Source organism: Anastrepha obliqua, chromosome 1 (assembly GCF_027943255.1).
Source record: "Anastrepha obliqua isolate idAnaObli1 chromosome 1, idAnaObli1_1.0, whole genome shotgun sequence".
NCBI classification, from domain to species: Eukaryota; Metazoa; Arthropoda; class Insecta; order Diptera; family Tephritidae; genus Anastrepha; species Anastrepha obliqua.
In genome coordinates this window covers 107296090-107315346 of record NC_072892.1, presented here as the reverse complement: position 1 = coordinate 107315346, position 19257 = coordinate 107296090, and the positions used below count along the sequence as shown (strand labels likewise).

The following is a 19257-nucleotide window of genomic DNA, read 5'->3' as shown; positions in this document are numbered from 1 at the left end:
TTTATTATATCAAATTAAATGAAAATGAAATGAAAGGAAAAAAAATTGAGTTAATATTAATACAGTAAATTCAAATGCACTGTTATCTTTTCGATAAAAGCTTGAAAGAGTAGAGAAAAGACTAGGCTTAACCAAGTTGTTATGAAAAATGAATGTGCGTCCAGGTCTCAAAGTTATGGTCGCGGTCACCTTTTACAACTACCAGAAATTATATTAAAATGCCCTTTCGCTTAAAAAAGCATTAATTTTACAATATATTTCACAACCAACAAAAACCTCTTTATACGTTGTCGCCACGGTCACAACGGACAGACATATAAGAATAAAAGAATTTGTATGTATATATACATGGGGTGTTTTTAGCTGCATTAGAACTATCGATAACTTTAGTTCTGACTGACAGGGTTTGGTAAGGCCTTATAAATCGTTTAACGCTACGCTAGAACAACGCTTCCAAATTGAGGAAATTTACTTTAAAAAAATCTGTTCGCGAAGTTCGTAGAACACTGGTGGCATCATTGGTCTTTATTTCTTTCAAAACGAGGAAGAAACACTCGATATGGTGCATGGAAAGCGCTAATGAGCATCGACGACATTTGGTTAAATTTATTATCAATAGTAATTAAGAAAAATTTTATTAGATATTTGATTTCCTTGGCCGGCCTTTCTGTAAGTTCCCATTCCGATATTGATGTGGTCTCTAATTATTATATTTTTGTGTGCGTGTTTGTAGGACACCCACTGTTCGATTAAAATCTCTGAGTATTTATCATTTGTTCTAGTTTCGACCCATCGCTATTTGTTGCCTATTCAAACGTACAAGGCAAATACCTACGAGCAAGGTATATTTTGCATGCCGATGACTAGCGCAAAGTAAAGTACGAGGTGTTAAATTATTGTAATCAGTTCTATTGTGGACAGCGGTAGTATTAGCGAGAGGTTTTTACAAATAAATAACCAATACACCTGGGCTAATATAGTATACGACAACATAATTCAAATATTGTACCTGATCAAAAAAAGCATTTATTTTTTATTCCTACAAATTTTATAAACATGTAAGTATTTGAAAAATATGTATATATGTATATACTTGTGTCACACAAAAATTAGAATTTACAATAACCTAAATGAACCTTTATAGCCGAAAGGCCGACCTTTGATTCACGTAGTACTTTTTGTTCAAAGTTTATTGCTAATTATGCGCAATTGCACGGTTTTAGAGAATATACATAAAACTTCAATGGAGTTGAAACAGGTGATTTTTTTTCTCAAAAGCATCTCTTACCCCTGCACCCAACTAATAAGTTGACTTTGCAATCAGGGCGTATGATAAGATCTGTTATCAGCAAATTAGCTTCTTCAAAACGTGTGTGTAGGTGTATAATCCAAGATAATTTTGGTGCAAAGTGCAATAGATTTTTTCTCCTTATTGCTAAATTACATTTATGTAGCAAATATCCTTTTAAATTTGATCCCGATTATAATTTCTTTTGATTTTTAGACTTACACTATGGCTACTCTGCTTCCTGGAAATATCGTCTACGGTGGACCAATTACGTGCACTGAGACACATGCCTACAAATCTCTAGGTCATTTCATTCTCGAGAAATATAAGAGCTTCGGCAATCAAATAACTTTGATAGATGCAGTGACTGGTCAAGAGTATACAGCTAAAAATTTGTATGACTCTGTAGTGCGTATGGCTTATGTACTACAACATTTGGGTGTCAAAAGTGGAGATGTTGTGGGACTATCCAGCGAGAATAATGTTCGCTTCGCTATTACTCTGTTCGCTTCATTTGTCGTCAATGCTACGGTGGCACCATTAAATGTAACCTATTCAGAGCGTAAGTTGAATATTTTTCATTTATATACGCATATGTGAATATTAATACCTTTTCTTTAATGCAGGTGAAGTTCATCATGCAATTAACTTGTCTAAACCCAAGGTGATATTTGCTTCAAAACTTACCATCGATCTCATTTCGAAGGTAGCAAAAAAGAATAGCTTTGTAAAAAAACTTGTTGTATTTGATACAAATGGTTCTGGAGAAAAAATTTTAAATTTCGATGAACTCATGAGCAGCACGAAAATTGCATCAAAAGATTACTATGATACAGTCGTAGCGAACAAAACGGAAGATGTTGCGCTAATTGTGTGCTCCTCAGGTACTACTGGGCTTCCCAAAGGTGTTCAACTAACACAGTATAATATTCTTTCTACACTTGATTCGCAACTGTAAGTATACCTATAACAGTTTGATTTCCGCACTAACCTGCAATGATGCGTATTTTCAACCAAATTATGTTCCCTAATAAAATGCAGTGAACCAACATCTGTTCCCATGGGCGAGACAACAGTACTAACGGTGATTCCTTGGTTTCACGCATTTGGTTGTCTTACGTTAATTATTACAGCAGTTTTGGGAACTACTTTGGTGTATCTGCCAAAATTTGAAGAACATCTTTTCCTCGGAGCTATTGAGGTAAATAACGTGCACCAAATATTCCTCACTTTAGTCTTTAACCATAAATCACCGGTTGTTGTTGTAGCAGCATAAACATTCCCCATACTTACATACAGGGAATGCTGCTGGAGTGACAGTCCTTGGCCGGATATAAAGCCGGGTCGTTTCGGTAACGTAGAACCGACTGTCGTGGAAACGGTCATGTTGGATGCCTTAAAAATGGTGAATGAGTCTTGGGGAAAATGTATATTGTACATGTCCTTAGGGCGATTTGGTCTGTTTTTGTAACAACCGTATATTTTGAAGAATGCTGGTGTGAATCCGTCTTGGGATCAATAACTATATAGTATATGCAGATTATAGCTTTGGACGAATTTTTATTACAGAAATGTCGGAATAAGCGTTAATAATGAAGAAGACATTAATCAGCAAGCTTATACAACAACAAAAACAACGACATAGAAGTACAGCAAATAGTGCGGTTCACCGATAGATAGCTGAAAAAGCAGCCCCTTTTATTTGGCAGGAAACGGGTTATTTCGATATGTAAAACTTACTGTCGTGGCAAAAAGAGTTATCTTTCTAATAGCATTTCACAAAGTACGCAATAGATCATTTTAGCAAGGCTATATATTGTGCCGATACAGTTTCCATAGGTATAAATCATTGCAAGTGGCACGAGTTTTTATTGCTGTTCTATATTTGGAAGTGCCCAGATACGATTCCCTTGCGCACGGTTCAAGTAACTCACGACTCCCCTTCGGTGAAGTATTCTTTGTCAAGCAACTAAACACAAGCTTGTAGCCGAGGTACAGTGAGAAGGTGCACCAAGCTTGAGGGTCCATTTCGAGTTAAAGGCACATCTGAGTCTGCAGCATCAGTCAGCCTGCAATCGCGCATCTTTATTGGATGAAATAGCTACTTATGTTAAATGCCTTAATAGGAAAGGTACCTTTATAGGAATGGAGTCGAAGAACTATCGGCGTAAGCTATTCATATAGAATAGAGAGAAGCTGGCAAGATTCATGCATGCAGTTAATGCCTGCCAATTTTAAGTTAAGTAAGATTTGTCCAACACTAATGATATTTAACACTAAACCTACCATGACGCGTTAAATAACGTTATTAAATCGCCGTTTGGCTTCACGATTTTTATTAAAAAATACATCGAATGTATTTTTCACGATTTACTCCTCTCTTGCTAATTGTTTTACCGATAAATATATGTTATCTTAGTACTATATATAACATTTTAAAGACGGGTCATTTGACCCACTTTGGTAGGAATAGGAATACATAAAGTATCGGTGGTTCAGTGCTAATAAGATATCTTAAAAATATGGTCAGAATTAGGTTGGTGGCAGATAGGAAGCAAAATCTGACAGAGAAAAGCGTGATATTTCGCGCGCGGCATATAATTCCCATCTCACTGCCAGGAAAAAGATATGTAAAAAAGCAGATTTAATTAAAAAACATACGGAACTTTTAGAGAATTTTGCAAAACTGCCAGTATATCCAGCCTAACGCACGCACGATTTAAGTTCAACATTGACTGCCCAGTCATATTATTTCCACGGCTTCAGAAAAGACGATGAAAAATTTCTTTCCTCGAAGATGAATGGTGTGGACTACTTAAATTTAGTTCGAAATAAAGTAGCTCTACGAGAACAGCGTTTTACTCGAGGAAATATATTTTGATATGCTGCCGTTGATACAGTGAAAATAGTAAGGTATTTTTTTCGCGACAATAACATAAATATTTTGGAGTGTCCAGTGCGTTCCCCTGGTCTGACTATAATGTAAAATTTTTCGGGTGAAATACATAGGGTTGTTTGGGTTTTTTTGAAAATAATTTTTCTTTTCTGACATCAAATATATTCATTTTGAAAAATATGAAAAACGATGAACATTCAATGGAACTAAAAAAATTACAATAGGTATACTTATAAAAACGAAGTATAATATTTACTTAGTCCTGCCATAAGTTCTGTTACATTTTTTAAGCCTTTTAGTCGCTGCTAGGTGGTTTTTGCCTTGGGCTGGAGCAGAATCTTGCTGGAAGATATGCACTCCATTGAAGAGAGTACTGGTTAACTGCTTCACCACGCCTTCTCAGACAATCTGAATATAACTTATGAGCAGACAATGCATTCGAACAAAAGCAAAAATAACGGACCTTTTTTCTGAGAATTTGTTCTTGCCGTATGCATTGTAAAATTTGTCACAGAATTTATGGCAAGACTAATTTTATATATTTTCTCCGTGATTCCTAGGTGGGACATAGGACCTCATTTCCCAATAGGGCCTTTGCTCATAACTCATTCAAAGCATTACATTATTTCAAATATTAATACTACAAATGTAACGATAAACCGTAAAACATTTAAAGTTTTATAAATCCTGTTTGGAATTTTTTTGTCCAAATGTTTCGAATATCGTATACAAATTTTATTTGTGTCTATTTTTAGAAATACCGTGTAATGATGGCATTTATGGTGCCACCATTGATGGTCTTCTTAGCTAAACACCCACTTGTAGATAAATACGATCTGTCTTCGTTGATGGTTTTACTTTGCGGCGCGGCACCACTAAGCAAGGAAACAGAGAACCAAATAATAGAGCGGTATGTATGTGTTAATAGTCTACTTGTACATAATATATTATAAAATATTTATTTTTTTACCTTGCCAGGATTCACGTACCCGTTATTCGTCAGGGCTATGGTTTAAGTGAGTCGACGCTTAGTCTTTTGGTACAAAACGATACGACTTGCAAGCCAGGCAGCGTGGGCGCTCTTAAATTGGGAATTTATGCCAAAGTTATCGACACGGAAACAGGAAAACCGCTCGGTCCCAATCAGCGTGGTGAGCTGTGCTTCAAAGGTGATTGCATCATGAAGGGCTACATTGGTGATACCAAATCTACACAGACAGTGATACAAGATGGATGGCTACATACGGGCGATATTGGCTATTTCGATAATGATTTTGAGTTCTTCATTGTGGATCGAATCAAAGAACTAATCAAGTACAAAGGCTTTCAAGTGCCACCAGCTGAAATTGAGGCTTTACTATTGACGCATCCGAAAATAAAAGATGCCGCTGTTATTGGAAAACCAGATGAAGAAGCTGGTGAATTGCCAATGGCCTTTGTTGTAAAACAAGCAAATGTGGAACTAAGCGCAGATGATGTGATAAAATTTGTGGCAGAGCGTTCCTCGCCAGCGAAGCGTTTGCGTGGTGGTGTAATATTTATTGATGACATTCCAAAGAATCCTAGTGGTAAAATTTTGCGTCGAGTATTAAGGGAAATGCTAAAGAAGCAATTTTCAAAATTATAAACAAGCTACGTATACATACATACAATACATAGCTAAATAAATCATATTAATATTGGCATAGGAAGACTTTAGTAAATTATAATTATCAGGTTATAGTACACCGCAAAAAAAAAAATGTAAGCACAAAAAGTACCGTTCAATTTTTTTTTGTTGGATATTATCTATATACTAAATATACATACATATATGTGTGTATAAGCAGAAAGGTTAATTAAATAGGTTAGAAAAAAGCTCTTAAACAAAAGACCCAATTGAACTTTGGAAATGTTTACTTATCGTGCCAGTGATAGAGATGACGGAATCGACGTATTTTTTTTATTTGTATGCTAGTTTCTGATTTTTTGACGGTTACCATATCTAGAGATTGTTGGCTAAAGTTTAATTACACAGTTTTATACCAAATACAATTTTTTATTGCAAATATAAACCAAATCTATGTTTTCCACCTATGGACTTTGTAAAATAAATGTACTTACTCAATTTCATTAAACTGGGTTTAAATTAACTGGTTTAAATTTTATCTACGCAAAATGAGCAACTAATTTACGTGTCTTTCGTGAAACTTTATTTATTTTTTCACGGCTTAAAACAACATTGCCATCTTTTATTGAGTAGTAGTTGTGTGAGGGACGATTGTTTTTTTTTTTTTTTTTTTTTTTTTTTTTTTTTTTTTTTTTTTTTTTTTTTGCGTTTTTAATAACAGTTTGACATTCTGGAAGAACACTGATTGTATGCTGCCCAAGGTGTTAGTTAAGTTTTTTAAGACACAGGGAAACAGGTTTTCGAAGTCAGTTTTAGGTACGCAAATTTGAAGTTTTCTTATTTTCTTTTTTGGAAATATTTAAAGAAAAATGAGGTTTTGAAAAATACCGTTTAACTGCCAAGTCTGCGTTCAGAAATTGAATGCCATTGCTACCTGCCACATTATACTACGTTTTAAACAAAGCAAGAGCAAGCATTTCAATTACGCTTATTTGACAACATGAAAACAATCACTTTTTTATTTGTGTACATTAACCCGTTTTTTTTTTATACCTCAGATATCAAAAGCGGGGGAATACAATGAAATAAACAAAAAAGAATTATTCCAACAATTATAAGAAGTAATTATATAAAATATATAAATAATAATAAAAAATTATTTAAAATTTATTTTGATTTGTTGAAAAAATGTAAACCATTTCGTTCTAATTAATAATTATCAAAAAAATGTTAACTTTAAAAAATTTGTTTCGTTGATATCAAAACAAAAATACGTTTCGTTTGTGTAAGGAAATATGCTCAGTTACAATATAACAAACACAAATCTTCTTTTTTAACGGTAGATATGTTCCTTAGAAAAGCGTGAAAAAATAAATCGTTTAAAAAAATACATGCGACATATGAAATTTGGGGATAGATTCCACAACTTTAAAAAATCGTGTAACATAAAAAAACTCTAATATCTTCCAAAAAAAAAAAACCATGCAAAAGAAGTATTGTAATAATTAAATTCATATTAAATAAGTATTTATAAAACAAAGACAGTTCATTGAAATTAGTGTAAAGGGAAAATTCAATGCATAAGTACAAAACATATAAAAATAAAATTTGAAATTAGGAAAAAAATCGAGATTCCAACTATTCATTCCTACTCGACAGCAAGCCTGTACGTATGGACTGGTTCAAAAATGTAATCATCAATAGATATATCAGATATGCCCAGCCCATTTGTCGGGTTTTATTAAAGCCTGTTATTAGTGACTGTTTTTTGCTTTCTCGTGTTGTTTATACAAGGTGGCGCAAAATTAATCACTTTCAGAAAATTTATAACTTTCACTTCGACCTCATGGCCTTTGTGCCCTCTACTTATAACAGTAACTCATCTAACCCCAGTTACTTTAGTGAACTCAGGATAGTGCGGGCTCCGATTGAGCATATGTGCCTTTCCTCTGGCTGCAGTTGGCTTAGATGTCCCAACCTTCTCCGCACTATAGCACTGCATTCCAGGAGAAGGTGCATTAGAATCTCCTGAGATTGGTTGCAGAAACGACAAGCGTCCGTAGACCAAATCCCGATCATGTGCAGATGACTTGCAGTCTGCAGTGGCCTGTAAGAATGCCCGTGAGCATTCTCCGTTTTCCATTGTTGAGGATTATGAGTTTTATAAACCTCTTTTGGCTGTATCCTCCTAGTAAAGATTATGCCTGGAATAGCTCCATAGTTTGGTGCCAGCAACCCTCCCTTAGCCCTAGATCTTTACTCTTAAGCTTCTCCTTGATGGTGTGTTGCCTCATAGCAAGGAAGAGTCGTTCCAAGTTTTACCCCCGTGACCCGGTACCCAAATTAGCAGGAAGCGATAGTGCGTTCCTAGTAGATTAAGTTTCTCGATACACTCAAGGACCAGTGAAGTCTTGATCTCACAGGATGATTGGGCCATGAGTGCCGTCTGACTGTCGCTCAAAATGGCAATTCGCTCATCCCGGAAATCTCTGCCTAAGTTTATCTCTACACATAAACAGAATGCTCAGTTGGACTTGGTTAGTTCTAAAATGTAGTTATTGCTCTTACACGAATTTGTTTATTAATAAGAAATCCTTTTAGCAATTATGTTTTGTTTAGAAAAACATTTTTTGTTTGGAGATTCGTGTAGAACGAAAATTTGGTGTAAAAAAATGTATTAGTGAACCGTTTTATCTCAAAATCGTGTAAAAATAGTCTGTGCAAAAAGAGAGTTGGCTGCATCAGTTTTGTATATTAAATTCACGTTTAACTCTGAGAATATTTTTTTTTTTCAACCCCATTGAAGTCGTTCTTTTTTTCGTCCAATGATGGTCTGAAAGTTTAAGACTACAATACTTGTCGCCCTTCAACTGGAAAACATGATCGAACCACTTGACCTTTTCTGCGGGTTTTTTAGTTTAGGTGTTTTAATAATTAACAAATGAAAATGTTTTTTTTTTTCAGATTTTTTTTTGGTAATCAGTAAACCGATTTTTGTTTTGTTATGCAAGTACTGCAATTGAAATCAAAAACGAATTTTGTTTTTCATAAAATTAACGTTAATGTGCAACTCTGATAAAAAATCATTTGTACTACATATATAAAATAATCGTTATAATTATTTCTTCTAAAAAAACAGGATCAAGTCAATGACAACATACATGCCATAGAAGCACAAATAAAAATTAAATGTCATATAGTTATATCACTTCGAATTTGCTAAGGGTTTTTAAAAGTTCAACTTCAAATTTTTGAACAATCCATTTTTTCCTTCCTTAAACAAATCTTATTCCAGCACACATATACAATTACTTCTATGCATATAAAGATTTTTAATTTTTATTCATCGACAAACATAATATAGAAACGGGTGTTCCAGAATAAATTGGAGTGATTTATTAATTTAAAAAATTATTTTCGTAATACGAATAAAAATAAGGGGTTGAAAATTCAAAATATGTATGTAGATATATCTGATAGATAATCCACGATTTAATCATCAAGTATTATTTTGCGTATTTCAATTTCGTTCGAACACCACAAAAAAAAAAAAGTTTTTTCTCGTCCAATGGCAATTACATTACGATAAAGTTCTTGAGAATAGTGAAGAGACAAAATGATTGAAGAAAATTTTTTCTAAAATGTTCACCAATTGGCAGGTAAAGCCACCACCCCTCCCAGTGCAATACTGTCGTGGAATGCAAATAACCAGGCATTATGTTAAATTATCATGGCAACACAACACCTAAACATGTCGAGATTGAATTGAATGACGGTCTACCAAAATTTTGTTCCCAAACGTAATCGGCAGGCCCGTTTATAAGCCATTAAAAACTTTTCATAAAAAATCATGATTTTTAAGGCAGATAACAAATGAAAAAGAAGATTAAGTTTGCAATGTCGAACTATATACACCAAATCCATTTCAAAATCGAATTGTTTTCTAGAACGAGGGTAATTAATACGCTCATATTCCATTATAATAATACAATATTTAATTCGAGAACAAGATAAGGGAAAAATTTAAACTATAAAATATTGAAATTAATATACACAAGCACACATACATATATTAATTACTCAATCATATTAATAAAAGTATTTACTTTCACGAAAGTATCGAATTTTCTTTTCCACAAATATGTAAAAATATCATTTAGCGTCATCAACAAGAAAAATCATGTTGCAAAGAGTATACTTTTTACGTAGCTTTCTTTAATAATTTCGCAGAAAATAAATCTTTGGTGAACTCTTTCATCTAAAATATTCAATTTAAAACGACTACTTTAATTTATAACAGTTTTTCCTTTTGTTTTTGTTTTAGCTGATTGTCAGCGATTTAAGAAGAGTCTATAATATAACATTGTGTTGAAACACTTCGGTCATCTATTCTACCACAGTTTCAAAACACTTTTGAAACTTCGACAACATTCACTTAAGCTAATCTAATACATGATTACACAGTAATCTCCATACGATTCGCTTTGCGTGTTACTTTTGGTTGGGTTTGGGCCAGATCGGACATTCCACTGTATTTAAATGAGAATATAATTGTCTGTTGGCCAAAATTAGCTTCAAATCTAAAATGAAATTGGATATGCAGCTTCTTTTTTGTTTTTATATAAATTAAATACCATTACAACTTACTCGGTACTAATGTGTATTTCTGGTGGTTTCCCTGTGGCATTTTGAATGACAAGAAACATCTTGGTTACAATTTCGATGACATGTCCTGTTTGAAATACGAAATCCCCTTTTTTGCGCCCAAATTCAGACTAGAAATAAGAAATTAAAAATAATTAAGCAATAAGTCAAAAATATTGCAGTTTTATATGTTGAGCTACCGCTTTGACGTGAAATACTGCGACATCGTCCAGATATGGACTGAGAGACATGCGATAAATCTCCGCTGCTGGCACCCGGTATTTGATCTGCAATGTGCGCTGGTCCAGCAAAAGTAGCGATGAAGTTGATAATACCAGCAATATTGGCACGAACTACGATTTCAAATATGTTTAGAATAAATTAGAAAAATAAATTAAATCAAGTAAGAAGTAATAATGAAATTTCCTATATGTTTTGAATAAATTAGAAAAATAGTGTTAGGAGTAGTGATGGAATTGTATTGAAGTATTTAAAGCGGCCTTATTTAAGAGTTCCTTTCCTCTCTCGCGGAACCATGGGAAATTATATATATATATATATATTTAAAGCCAAGGCCGTAGTGCACGGGCTCGAAATCCCATACATGAAACACCTAGGGCCTACCTTTAGATGAGCTAGACGAAGACGACCGGTCATATACACTACACTGACAGGGCTTGTATTACTGCTACAACAACAACAATCAAATGATAGAAAAATAGTTTTCGGCTAGCGGTCGTCCCTCGGCAGACAATGGAAAATCTCTGAGTGTATTTCTGCCATGAAAAAGCTCCTCATAAAAAATCATCTGCTGTTCCGAGATGTTATAAAACTGTAGGAGCTTTCTCCATTTGTGGACATCAACTCGCCCTAAGTTCCACCTAGGAACTACGGGACTATTTATATATATCTACATATATATTGTTTTATTATATATTTATATATATATATATATATATATGTATATTAGTTTGGGAGAAAAAGAAATCCGTTAGTTTCGCGGAGATGGCTATGGTGATCGATGTACGAGATGTAAAGTATCGATCAAACAATTTAAAGTTTGGGCTCGTTGTCGAGCTGATATTTCACACTAAAAAATTCGTTTTTTAAGTTTAAGTATCTTCTGTGAGAAGTGGAAATACCCAGAGGTTGTGCCGACAGCGACGTTTTGGCATCTCTTTTGCCACTGCGTGTCGCTGGCGGAATCTGATGGCGAGTTTCTTACAGATCATGCGATAGCTTTGTAGGAAGTGAGTAGGATTCTGGTGCTCCATCCAAGTGCTGCCGCCTAACGAATAAATACTTTCATGTGAGAAATTAAAAAATGTTGAGTGTTTTTGCCGTACTATTAACATGGCGAAACATTTAAAAGGAACTTTGAAACAATTCGACCACGTAAAAACGTGTCGCATAGTTTCAAACTTTTGAAAATGTCGATTATTTTTGTTTAGATAAAAAGTAAACATTTTCAGTATCTTCTACAGAATTGGCAAAATGTTGTCAAGAACTTCTATGGAGGTCGTAACCTAGACTTTAGATATTATCCATTTTGCATGGTTTCGGGAATTTTGGGAGACTGATTCCTATGCTAGCTTTACTTTTCAATACAAATTTGTGTAGAAATGTATTTAATGTATTTTTGTGGCGGTCCTGTTGATGTTAATGCATTCCACAAGGAATTCACCTTCGATGCAACTGTTCCGTTCATTGAAGTAATCTGAGAGTGTTCGAAATAGGAACAAAATACAAAACCGCTCACTTCTTCAGTAATTCAGCTCATCTGTCAAAAAAATCTACTGGTGATAATTGAAACGTAGTCTTTTCTTCCATCCGTTCAATTAGTCCAATCATAATCTCAAACAGACTCTTTATAATTCATAAATTCCTAGTGCATTACGTTATAACTATTACTCACCTTCCCACTGGAGCGTGTAATTTTATTAATTATATCCGCAAAAACTACATATTGGTCATTGGTTTCCACACACATTTTTTTCCATTGCTGGTTATGCCGTAATCGCACATAATCTCCCACGAACGGATGACCCACGCTACGAAAAAAAACCCATTCAAGCTTCAGTTAAAGAGAGCCCATAAAAAGGATGAGAAAAATAGTTTGTGTTTTAAGCTTACCTACGCGAGTATGATGCTTTCCGGTCCTTAAAAATAATACTGGCAGTAACTTTTTCGCGCATTCGATTACGTGAAGTCTGGTCGAAAGAGCTGCGGTAAATATAACATTTCCAGCGATGGTAGATAACTCGAAGCAACCGAGATGTTTCGGCAAGAAACTTGGGCGACGTCGGCCAGTCTGTCGAAAGCGGACTTAAAGTGTTCGGCGGCAATCGCATTGGTATGGTAAGCAAATATTGGCGAACTTTCCAATGGCGGTAATACCTCGATATAATATCGACAGCCCAATTAACTTGACGCTTGTACTTCATAACGGTATATTCCTTACGCGCCTGAAACAAGAAAATACATGTTGAAGAATATTACACAGGAGTTGTTTGTACCGAAATTAGTTCTTGCTATGGTATGCTTACACTGCGGTAGAGACTCCATAGGTGCTTTCGGCCTTTAAACGGAATGCTAAAGCGACATTCCTTATTAATCAAACAGGACATGCATTAGAAACAACCAAAAGCGAACAACGAACAGTTAACACGTATGTATGTATGCATATATATGTATATAGATATATTAAATGGTGTATTTAATAAAAAATAATACTTAGTAGGATGGCATTGACCGAATAGTTACTTTTTAGAAATCAACTATGTAAGTAATTATCGAAATTATTCAACTAATATGTAGTTTACCACAACAAAATTAAAAGTCAATAGCAAATACTAACAAGCTAAAACATACAAAAGCTTTATAAACAGCGATAGGAGAAGCTGAGTTAGAGTTTTTTCGCCCGATCGAATTTAGATTTTATCTAGCACACTGCTAAATCTAACTAACTAATTAAATACTGCAATGATTTATTAACTCAAAATTTACCCACCCTCCAAGTGCGCCAAGCGCTTGCTATAACAATCTGGCTATGCCGCATTCGAAGAAAACGTTTTCGTGCCAAGTACATTCGAAATATAGTTTGTATTAGTATGGCCAATTCATTGATGCGCTCTCTTCGGAATTGCTCCAATTCATATTCGGTGCGCGGGCTGCGTACAAATACGTTTTTCGTGCCGATTGTAAATTCAGCCGCTGGTAGTGGTAAGCTGCGTATGATCAGCGCAATACCCTCCACAATAGTGCAACCAGGGCCACTGTCAGTATTCCCAGCACCATGGTAATGTGGCCACGTTGAGCTATTTAACAATTTGTAGCGGTTGAAGAATTTGGCATGCGGCAAGTGGAAGCAATGCCCCGTACGACAGAGATGTACCAATGGCATTAAAGACATGTAGCGCACCTGATGCTGCACCAAAGCCAGATCGAACGTATGCGACTGTTTACACTCATTCGGTTTTATACAAAATACGTAGTGTGAACGCCGATTTTTGATTATGGCTAATAATGTATGTAGTTGAGTACGAACGTTCGAACTAAGGGTGGTTGGCTTGCGAGATGTTTGGCGCCGTGGATTGCCTATAAGTAGAATAAAATTAAAAATAGATAAGAATGAAAAATATATCTAGTCACCTAAGTTTACATACAACTTTATAAAATTAATTTAAGCCTTATATTTTAAATATAAAATAATTTTAATTAATAAATATTAATAGTTAAATAAAGAAGCGCAGTAGGGCTCAGCAGCTGGTTTGCTTTATATCATATGTTGGTGTAATATATTATGTATATATTCACTAACTGTTAGTAATAATACCAATAGTATTTTGTAAATTCGAATACCAAACACTAAACACTTTATATACCTAAGTCCTTGGATGGGGTTTTTTATAAAAAAAATAACAGTATTTTCTTCACTTTTTACCGATTTCCAAAAACAGAATTATTTCAACCGCCAAATTTCCAATCTTGTTGTTTATGGGAGAAATGAAGGGAACTAGAGAAATTAATATAACGTTCGGAAGTACCCATCCACAACAAATTATTATACCTCGGCCAAATTTAAACCAATTTATGCTGAAAGCGCCAGTGCTAGGACAGATAAATAATTTGAACATAATTTAATAGAGTTTAGTGATCTAAACAGGGAAAGCATGGCAAGTCAGTAGATCAGCGCATCGTGCGAATGGTAGAGCCTTTTTCGGTCTTATCAGAAATACAAGTATCTAGACATGCCGTTATATGAGCTCTATGACAATTAATAGACAATGCGAACCTAAGTCCTTACCACGCCCTTCGGTTCTACATTACCGGAACGACACAGACTTACATCCGGGTGCTGGAGTGACAAGCATCATCCCCCATACGAGGAATATTCATGCTGCTATAACATCAACAACAACGAATGTAAAAAGTGTTACTACAAAATAAATAAATTATTTTTCTCCTTCTCTTAACATTGCCTAGGTCAATGCTTCTTAAACGATACAAGGATTAAAATCACTTCCAGACTCTAGTATTAAGTATTTTTACCTTCCGGAAACAGGCTTTGAACTAGAGGCAATTTACTTTGGTACAATGCTCCACTAACAAACTTCGGCAGAACGTCGGAATTTTTCTCCAGAAATCGGTGTATCGAATAACTCACAACATTAGCAAAGTGGCGGATTCTAAAATGAAATAAATATTTGTATAATATATAATTATAAAAAAAAAATTACATTATTTACTTGAAACACATTGAATTTTGACTGCCCGTCATGAAATTCGGATGTCCCGCACAACATTGTTGAATGCGTAGCAAAAGCGCTTCGTTGCTGTTAAGATGTGGTTCATTAATTATACTTAAAATACCGTAACTTGGCTTATCTATTAGTTCGCAAATCGACTCGTTGTCAAAAAAGTCCACCCGCGCCCATTCAAGTCCCTCGCGAATATAACCTTCCTGCTCTAGCCTAAGCACGTTATGAACAAAATTCTGAAAATTTTATAATCGAATTATATAATGAAATGATCAAAAAACAAACTTGGGCATTACATGCAGGTTAATCTGAAGTAAATGTACATAATTTTGATTTAAACTGCCACTAAGCAGTGTTTGTAAAAATAGGTGCTTACCTGGTGTATCTTTTCGGCACTGTAATTTATTGCGAACTGTTCGAATGAGTTGTATTCCAGCAACTCGAAACCGTAAAAATCTAGTAAAGCTAAGTTCTTCTCACGCTGCGTAGACTTTAGAGTTTCATTGATCTTGTTCACCAACCAAGTAAAAAGCCTCCCATAGAGTGTACGACAAAGTGTGTTACGTGTATTGGCCGCTTGACGTGCGTCTAATTCGCAACCTTTAAAGAAATTATTACTTTCTCATCTTAATAGGCTGAAACTATGCGTATTGTTAATCTACTATCGTTAATCCAAATTGAACATACCCACATCTTCCAGAGTGCTGTTTGAGCAATTAGCTCGAGTAAGGCAATTAATTAAGATTTGAGCTTCTAAACTTAGTAAGTGCGCTGTCTCTTGAACTTCTACGAGTAAAAAAAAAAATAAATAAAATAAAAATACATCGAAATGCATTTTTTTATATAGAATACGTACCGTAAACATTGGATATTTGACAGCCTTCAGTTCCATCAATATTTGTTATTGGAACAAAAATGAAGTTTCCTAACTTTAAAACGATTGCAATGACACGAAGTATGGCGATAATTTCATCACATGACAAACCAAGTATCTCAAGTGATTTCTAAAGCATACAATAAATAATCATGAAAAAATACAATTAGAATAATTGTTATGTATTTTACGCACCTTTGTATAGTGAAAATTATCGCGATCTTCTTCAATGGCAGTTGTGTTTTTTAAAATATCATACTTTTCCACATTTCGATATAACTTAAGGGACTCTAATAAAAAAACAAGAATATCACAACACTTATTGGACCATAATTTTCAATAGTTTACAAACGCACTTAACAAAGGTAAGTCAGCTCCCAACAGCAACTGGTAGAAAATATGAAAGTTGCGTTCCCCGACACTGGTATTGGTAATGCGAGTCTGAAATTTGGATATTATATTATAGTAAATCTTGTACAAATGGTTTCACTATTTACCTTTTCCAACATGTCTAATTTCAAATATTGACAGACATGAAACAAGTTGCGTTATTGTAATTATCATATTATCAAACACATACACGCTAATAACTATTTATGTAAATTGTTTTACAGAAATATTAATTGTTGTTAATATACTTACAATGTGTTATATGTACGCCCATCGGATCGCCCTTGAAGTCTATTTCAATATCAAACAGTTTGCCCTTTGGAAATAGTATGTTTATATTTAACTTTTCATTAAATAAATATTTTTATATATATATAACACTTACATAACGACTAGAATTACTGTTTTTTAAAGTCACCGCGTTTCCCATAGCCTCAAGGAAAACATCGGCACAGGTGACGCATTCTCGCAGCCTTTGACTAGGCGACTTTCGACGTGACCTTGTGTTTGGCACATTCATTGTCCCTGAGAGTGAAAGTGATGATGAAGTTTGTGCACAAGTCGCCATATTACTTGGATTAATAGTAGAAGTGGTGGCCAACTGATTCTGTTTGTGTGCCTCATAGAGGGATATACGTTGTGTTGAACCAATCAAGGACGAACGGTCCGTTTGGCTTTCCATAGAGTGTTGATGTAATAAATTGCAGAAGCTACCTCGATGCATGGCTCTAGAAGGTCCCGCTAAAAAGCTTTGTGTTGTTATATTTTTAAAAGGCAAATTTCGAGAGTCTATTTCCAGCGCTAGGGCGCGTGTACATTTACTATGTCCACACTGCCGACAACCTCCACTGGATGAAAGTCCACTATGGTGGACGCTATTCAGGCGCTTAGAAGTTGCTAAATTTGCACTCATAAGGGTGGCAGTGACCATAGGGCCCGTTTGTGTTGGCTGATGCTTGAAGCAAGATTTTGAAGGATGCTTATCAATAGCATGAAAAGCTCCTTTACCATCAAAGAATGAAATGTTTTCAGTACTTTTATGATGGGAGAAATCGAAATCAACAATTTTCTCTCTTATATTCCGCCGAGATTGGCTGCGGTCTGAACTTTCAGCGCGAGTGCGTTGTGCGGATACATTTGTCGTGCTGCAACGTCGTGGCCCTGGCCCGGGCGAAAGCGACTGCCGCCGAGAAGTGTTTGTTATTGTCATGACACTGTCAGATTTTTTTGATAAAGCAATATTTGCGGGTGAACAATTGCTAGATGTACGCCGATGCATGTGAACGTAACCAGTGTAAGCATTGCTCCCTGAGGGCTCTTTCTTAAATTGTTGTACTGGTGTAGCTTTATCTTGAATATGCGTGAGAAAGTTTACAATCATTTTGAATGACTCCGTTTTTCCAGCGCCACTTTCACCTTTCGAAAATAAAAGAGATGTCTAAGAGAGGATTGCACTATTTTAATTGTTCAAACAAACCTGTGAGTATAATGCACTGATCTTCGCTTTGGTCCTTAAGTGATTGAAAAGCCAAATTAGCCAAACCGTAACTATATTAAAAAGTTTATTAAGTTCTAAATATTCATATATATATATATACGCGTAGCCTTACATATGCGGTGGTAACTGAAAGATTCCTTTGCTGCCATAACTTCGAATAATATCCGCCGTTCGTTCTGATATGTGATGATAAGGATTAATCGCGACAACAGATGTTCCAATGTATGTCTAATAAAACAATTGGAAGTTAAGTCTCAAACTAGCGATAGTAGTCATACTTACATATATGTGGTCACGTTTGTAGCGAAGGTGGATGTTATTTATAAAGCTGTCCTCCGAAAGATTTTCAAGCAGAACGGAGTCCCATGTTCCTATCTCTTGCTCCATTATGTGCAATAACCTCTTTTTTACTATTCACAATGCTATCGAACCTACAGGTCACAAGTTAACAAGCTATCCATTCTCGGTTACTGGAATAACACCATTTAATTTTCAATTATTTAGAGAATAATTTGGTGAAATATAATACACATATGTATGTATGTATGTATAATTCTTAAAAACAATTTTCTAATAAGATTTTTTATTTTGGTACCATCTTAAGGCTTTTGTCAATTGTACTTTTCTGCAGGTGAATGTGCAATTACTTACTTTCAAAATTAAAATAATAAGGCTGCTTTACTTTGAATTATGAGTGCATTTTGATACTGCAATGTTTATTTTTTATTTAAGTTTTCACAAGCATAAATTTTCACAGTACACTTAAGCATTTTCACATTCTTTCACATTTTGCCATTTTTGACATTTACTCAAATTCACACATTCCATTCGCCTAATTTGACATTTTTTAAGTTATCAAGGTGCTGCCACATATAAGATAATGAATTAAAAAAATGTATCACTGTTGTTTTTCTCTTTGAATCTGCTTTTGTAAATTTACCTTCCCTTTGATTTCGTTAACCTGCATGTGTAAGCAGGTAATGTAAATTATATTTTAGCTTGAGGAATTAATTATATGCATTTTACAGCAAAGTGTATTAAACAAAGTGAATAAATATGACATTTAATTTTTCTATCTGCTTATTTTGGCATGTTTGCATAGTTGCGGATTAAAGCGATGCTTCCAAGTTTTGTTTTGTGGATATTATCGGCTTCTCGGAATCTAATTTATTGATCATAAATAAAAGATATCGAGCGACACACTTCGAGGATTTTGAAAACAATTAAAATGTAGGTATTTATATAGTTTTTTTATAAATTAAAAACATTTCTTACCACTTGCATTTATCAGTTCAGTA

At 34.6% G+C, this 19257-nt stretch overlaps 2 protein-coding genes across 3 annotated transcripts; one reads left to right on the top strand and one right to left on the bottom strand.

Moving 5' to 3' along the window:
* Nucleotides 1-798: 798 nt before the first annotated feature.
* Nucleotides 799-6392, top strand: LOC129235414 (uncharacterized). The gene is made up of 6 exons (XM_054869243.1): nt 799-1058; nt 1505-1850; nt 1915-2242; nt 2330-2489; nt 4940-5094; nt 5163-6392. Exons 2-6 carry the CDS (start codon nt 1514-1516, stop codon nt 5809-5811), a joined length of 1629 nt encoding a protein of 542 aa, XP_054725218.1. The 5' UTR covers nt 799-1058; nt 1505-1513; the 3' UTR covers nt 5812-6392.
* A 3404-nt stretch (nt 6393-9796) lies between these two features.
* LOC129235415 (unconventional myosin-Ib) lies at nt 9797-18741 on the bottom strand. 2 transcript variants are annotated; one of them, XM_054869245.1, is made up of 21 exons: nt 18611-18741; nt 18242-18429; nt 18072-18187; nt 17939-18009; nt 16847-17877; nt 16714-16777; nt 16569-16582; nt 16428-16512; nt 16267-16361; nt 16054-16201; nt 15885-15983; nt 15574-15797; nt 15186-15433; nt 14989-15125; nt 13448-14034; nt 12984-13043; nt 12571-12902; nt 12353-12488; nt 10638-10790; nt 10441-10568; nt 9797-10373 (listed from the first exon to the last, which is right to left on the bottom strand). In XM_054869245.1, exons 2-21 carry the CDS (start codon nt 18344-18346, stop codon nt 10250-10252), a joined length of 3957 nt encoding a protein of 1318 aa, XP_054725220.1. In that variant the 5' UTR covers nt 18347-18429; nt 18611-18741; the 3' UTR covers nt 9797-10249. The 2 variants fall into 2 exon arrangements, with proteins under 2 accessions (XP_054725220.1, XP_054725219.1); XM_054869244.1 differs by lacking the exons at nt 9797-10373; nt 10441-10568; nt 10638-10790; ... (8 more) ...; nt 16054-16201; nt 16569-16582.
* Between the last annotated feature and the right edge of the window lie 516 nt (nt 18742-19257).

What these genes read in the sequence shown, in the direction of transcription:
- LOC129235414 (XM_054869243.1), top strand. Translation starts at nt 1,514, where the DNA reads ATGGCTACTCTGCTTCCTGGAAATATCGTCTACGGTGGACCAATTACG. An exon ending in TCTACACTTGATTCGCAACT is followed by an intron (nt 2,243 to 2,329) that starts GTAAGTATACCT and finishes AATAAAATGCAG; the next exon opens with TGAACCAACATCTGTTCCCA. An exon ending in GAGAACCAAATAATAGAGCG is followed by an intron (nt 5,095 to 5,162) that starts GTATGTATGTGT and finishes TTACCTTGCCAG; the next exon opens with GATTCACGTACCCGTTATTC.
- LOC129235415 (XM_054869245.1), bottom strand. Translation starts at nt 18,346, where the DNA reads ATGGAGCAAGAGATAGGAACATGGGACTCCGTTCTGCTTGAAAATCTT. An exon ending in GTGCCGAAAAGATACACCAG is followed by an intron (nt 15,434 to 15,573) that starts GTAAGCACCTAT and finishes TAAAATTTTCAG; the next exon opens with AATTTTGTTCATAACGTGCT. An exon ending in CAAAATTCAATGTGTTTCAA is followed by an intron (nt 15,126 to 15,185) that starts GTAAATAATGTA and finishes ATTTCATTTTAG; the next exon opens with AATCCGCCACTTTGCTAATG.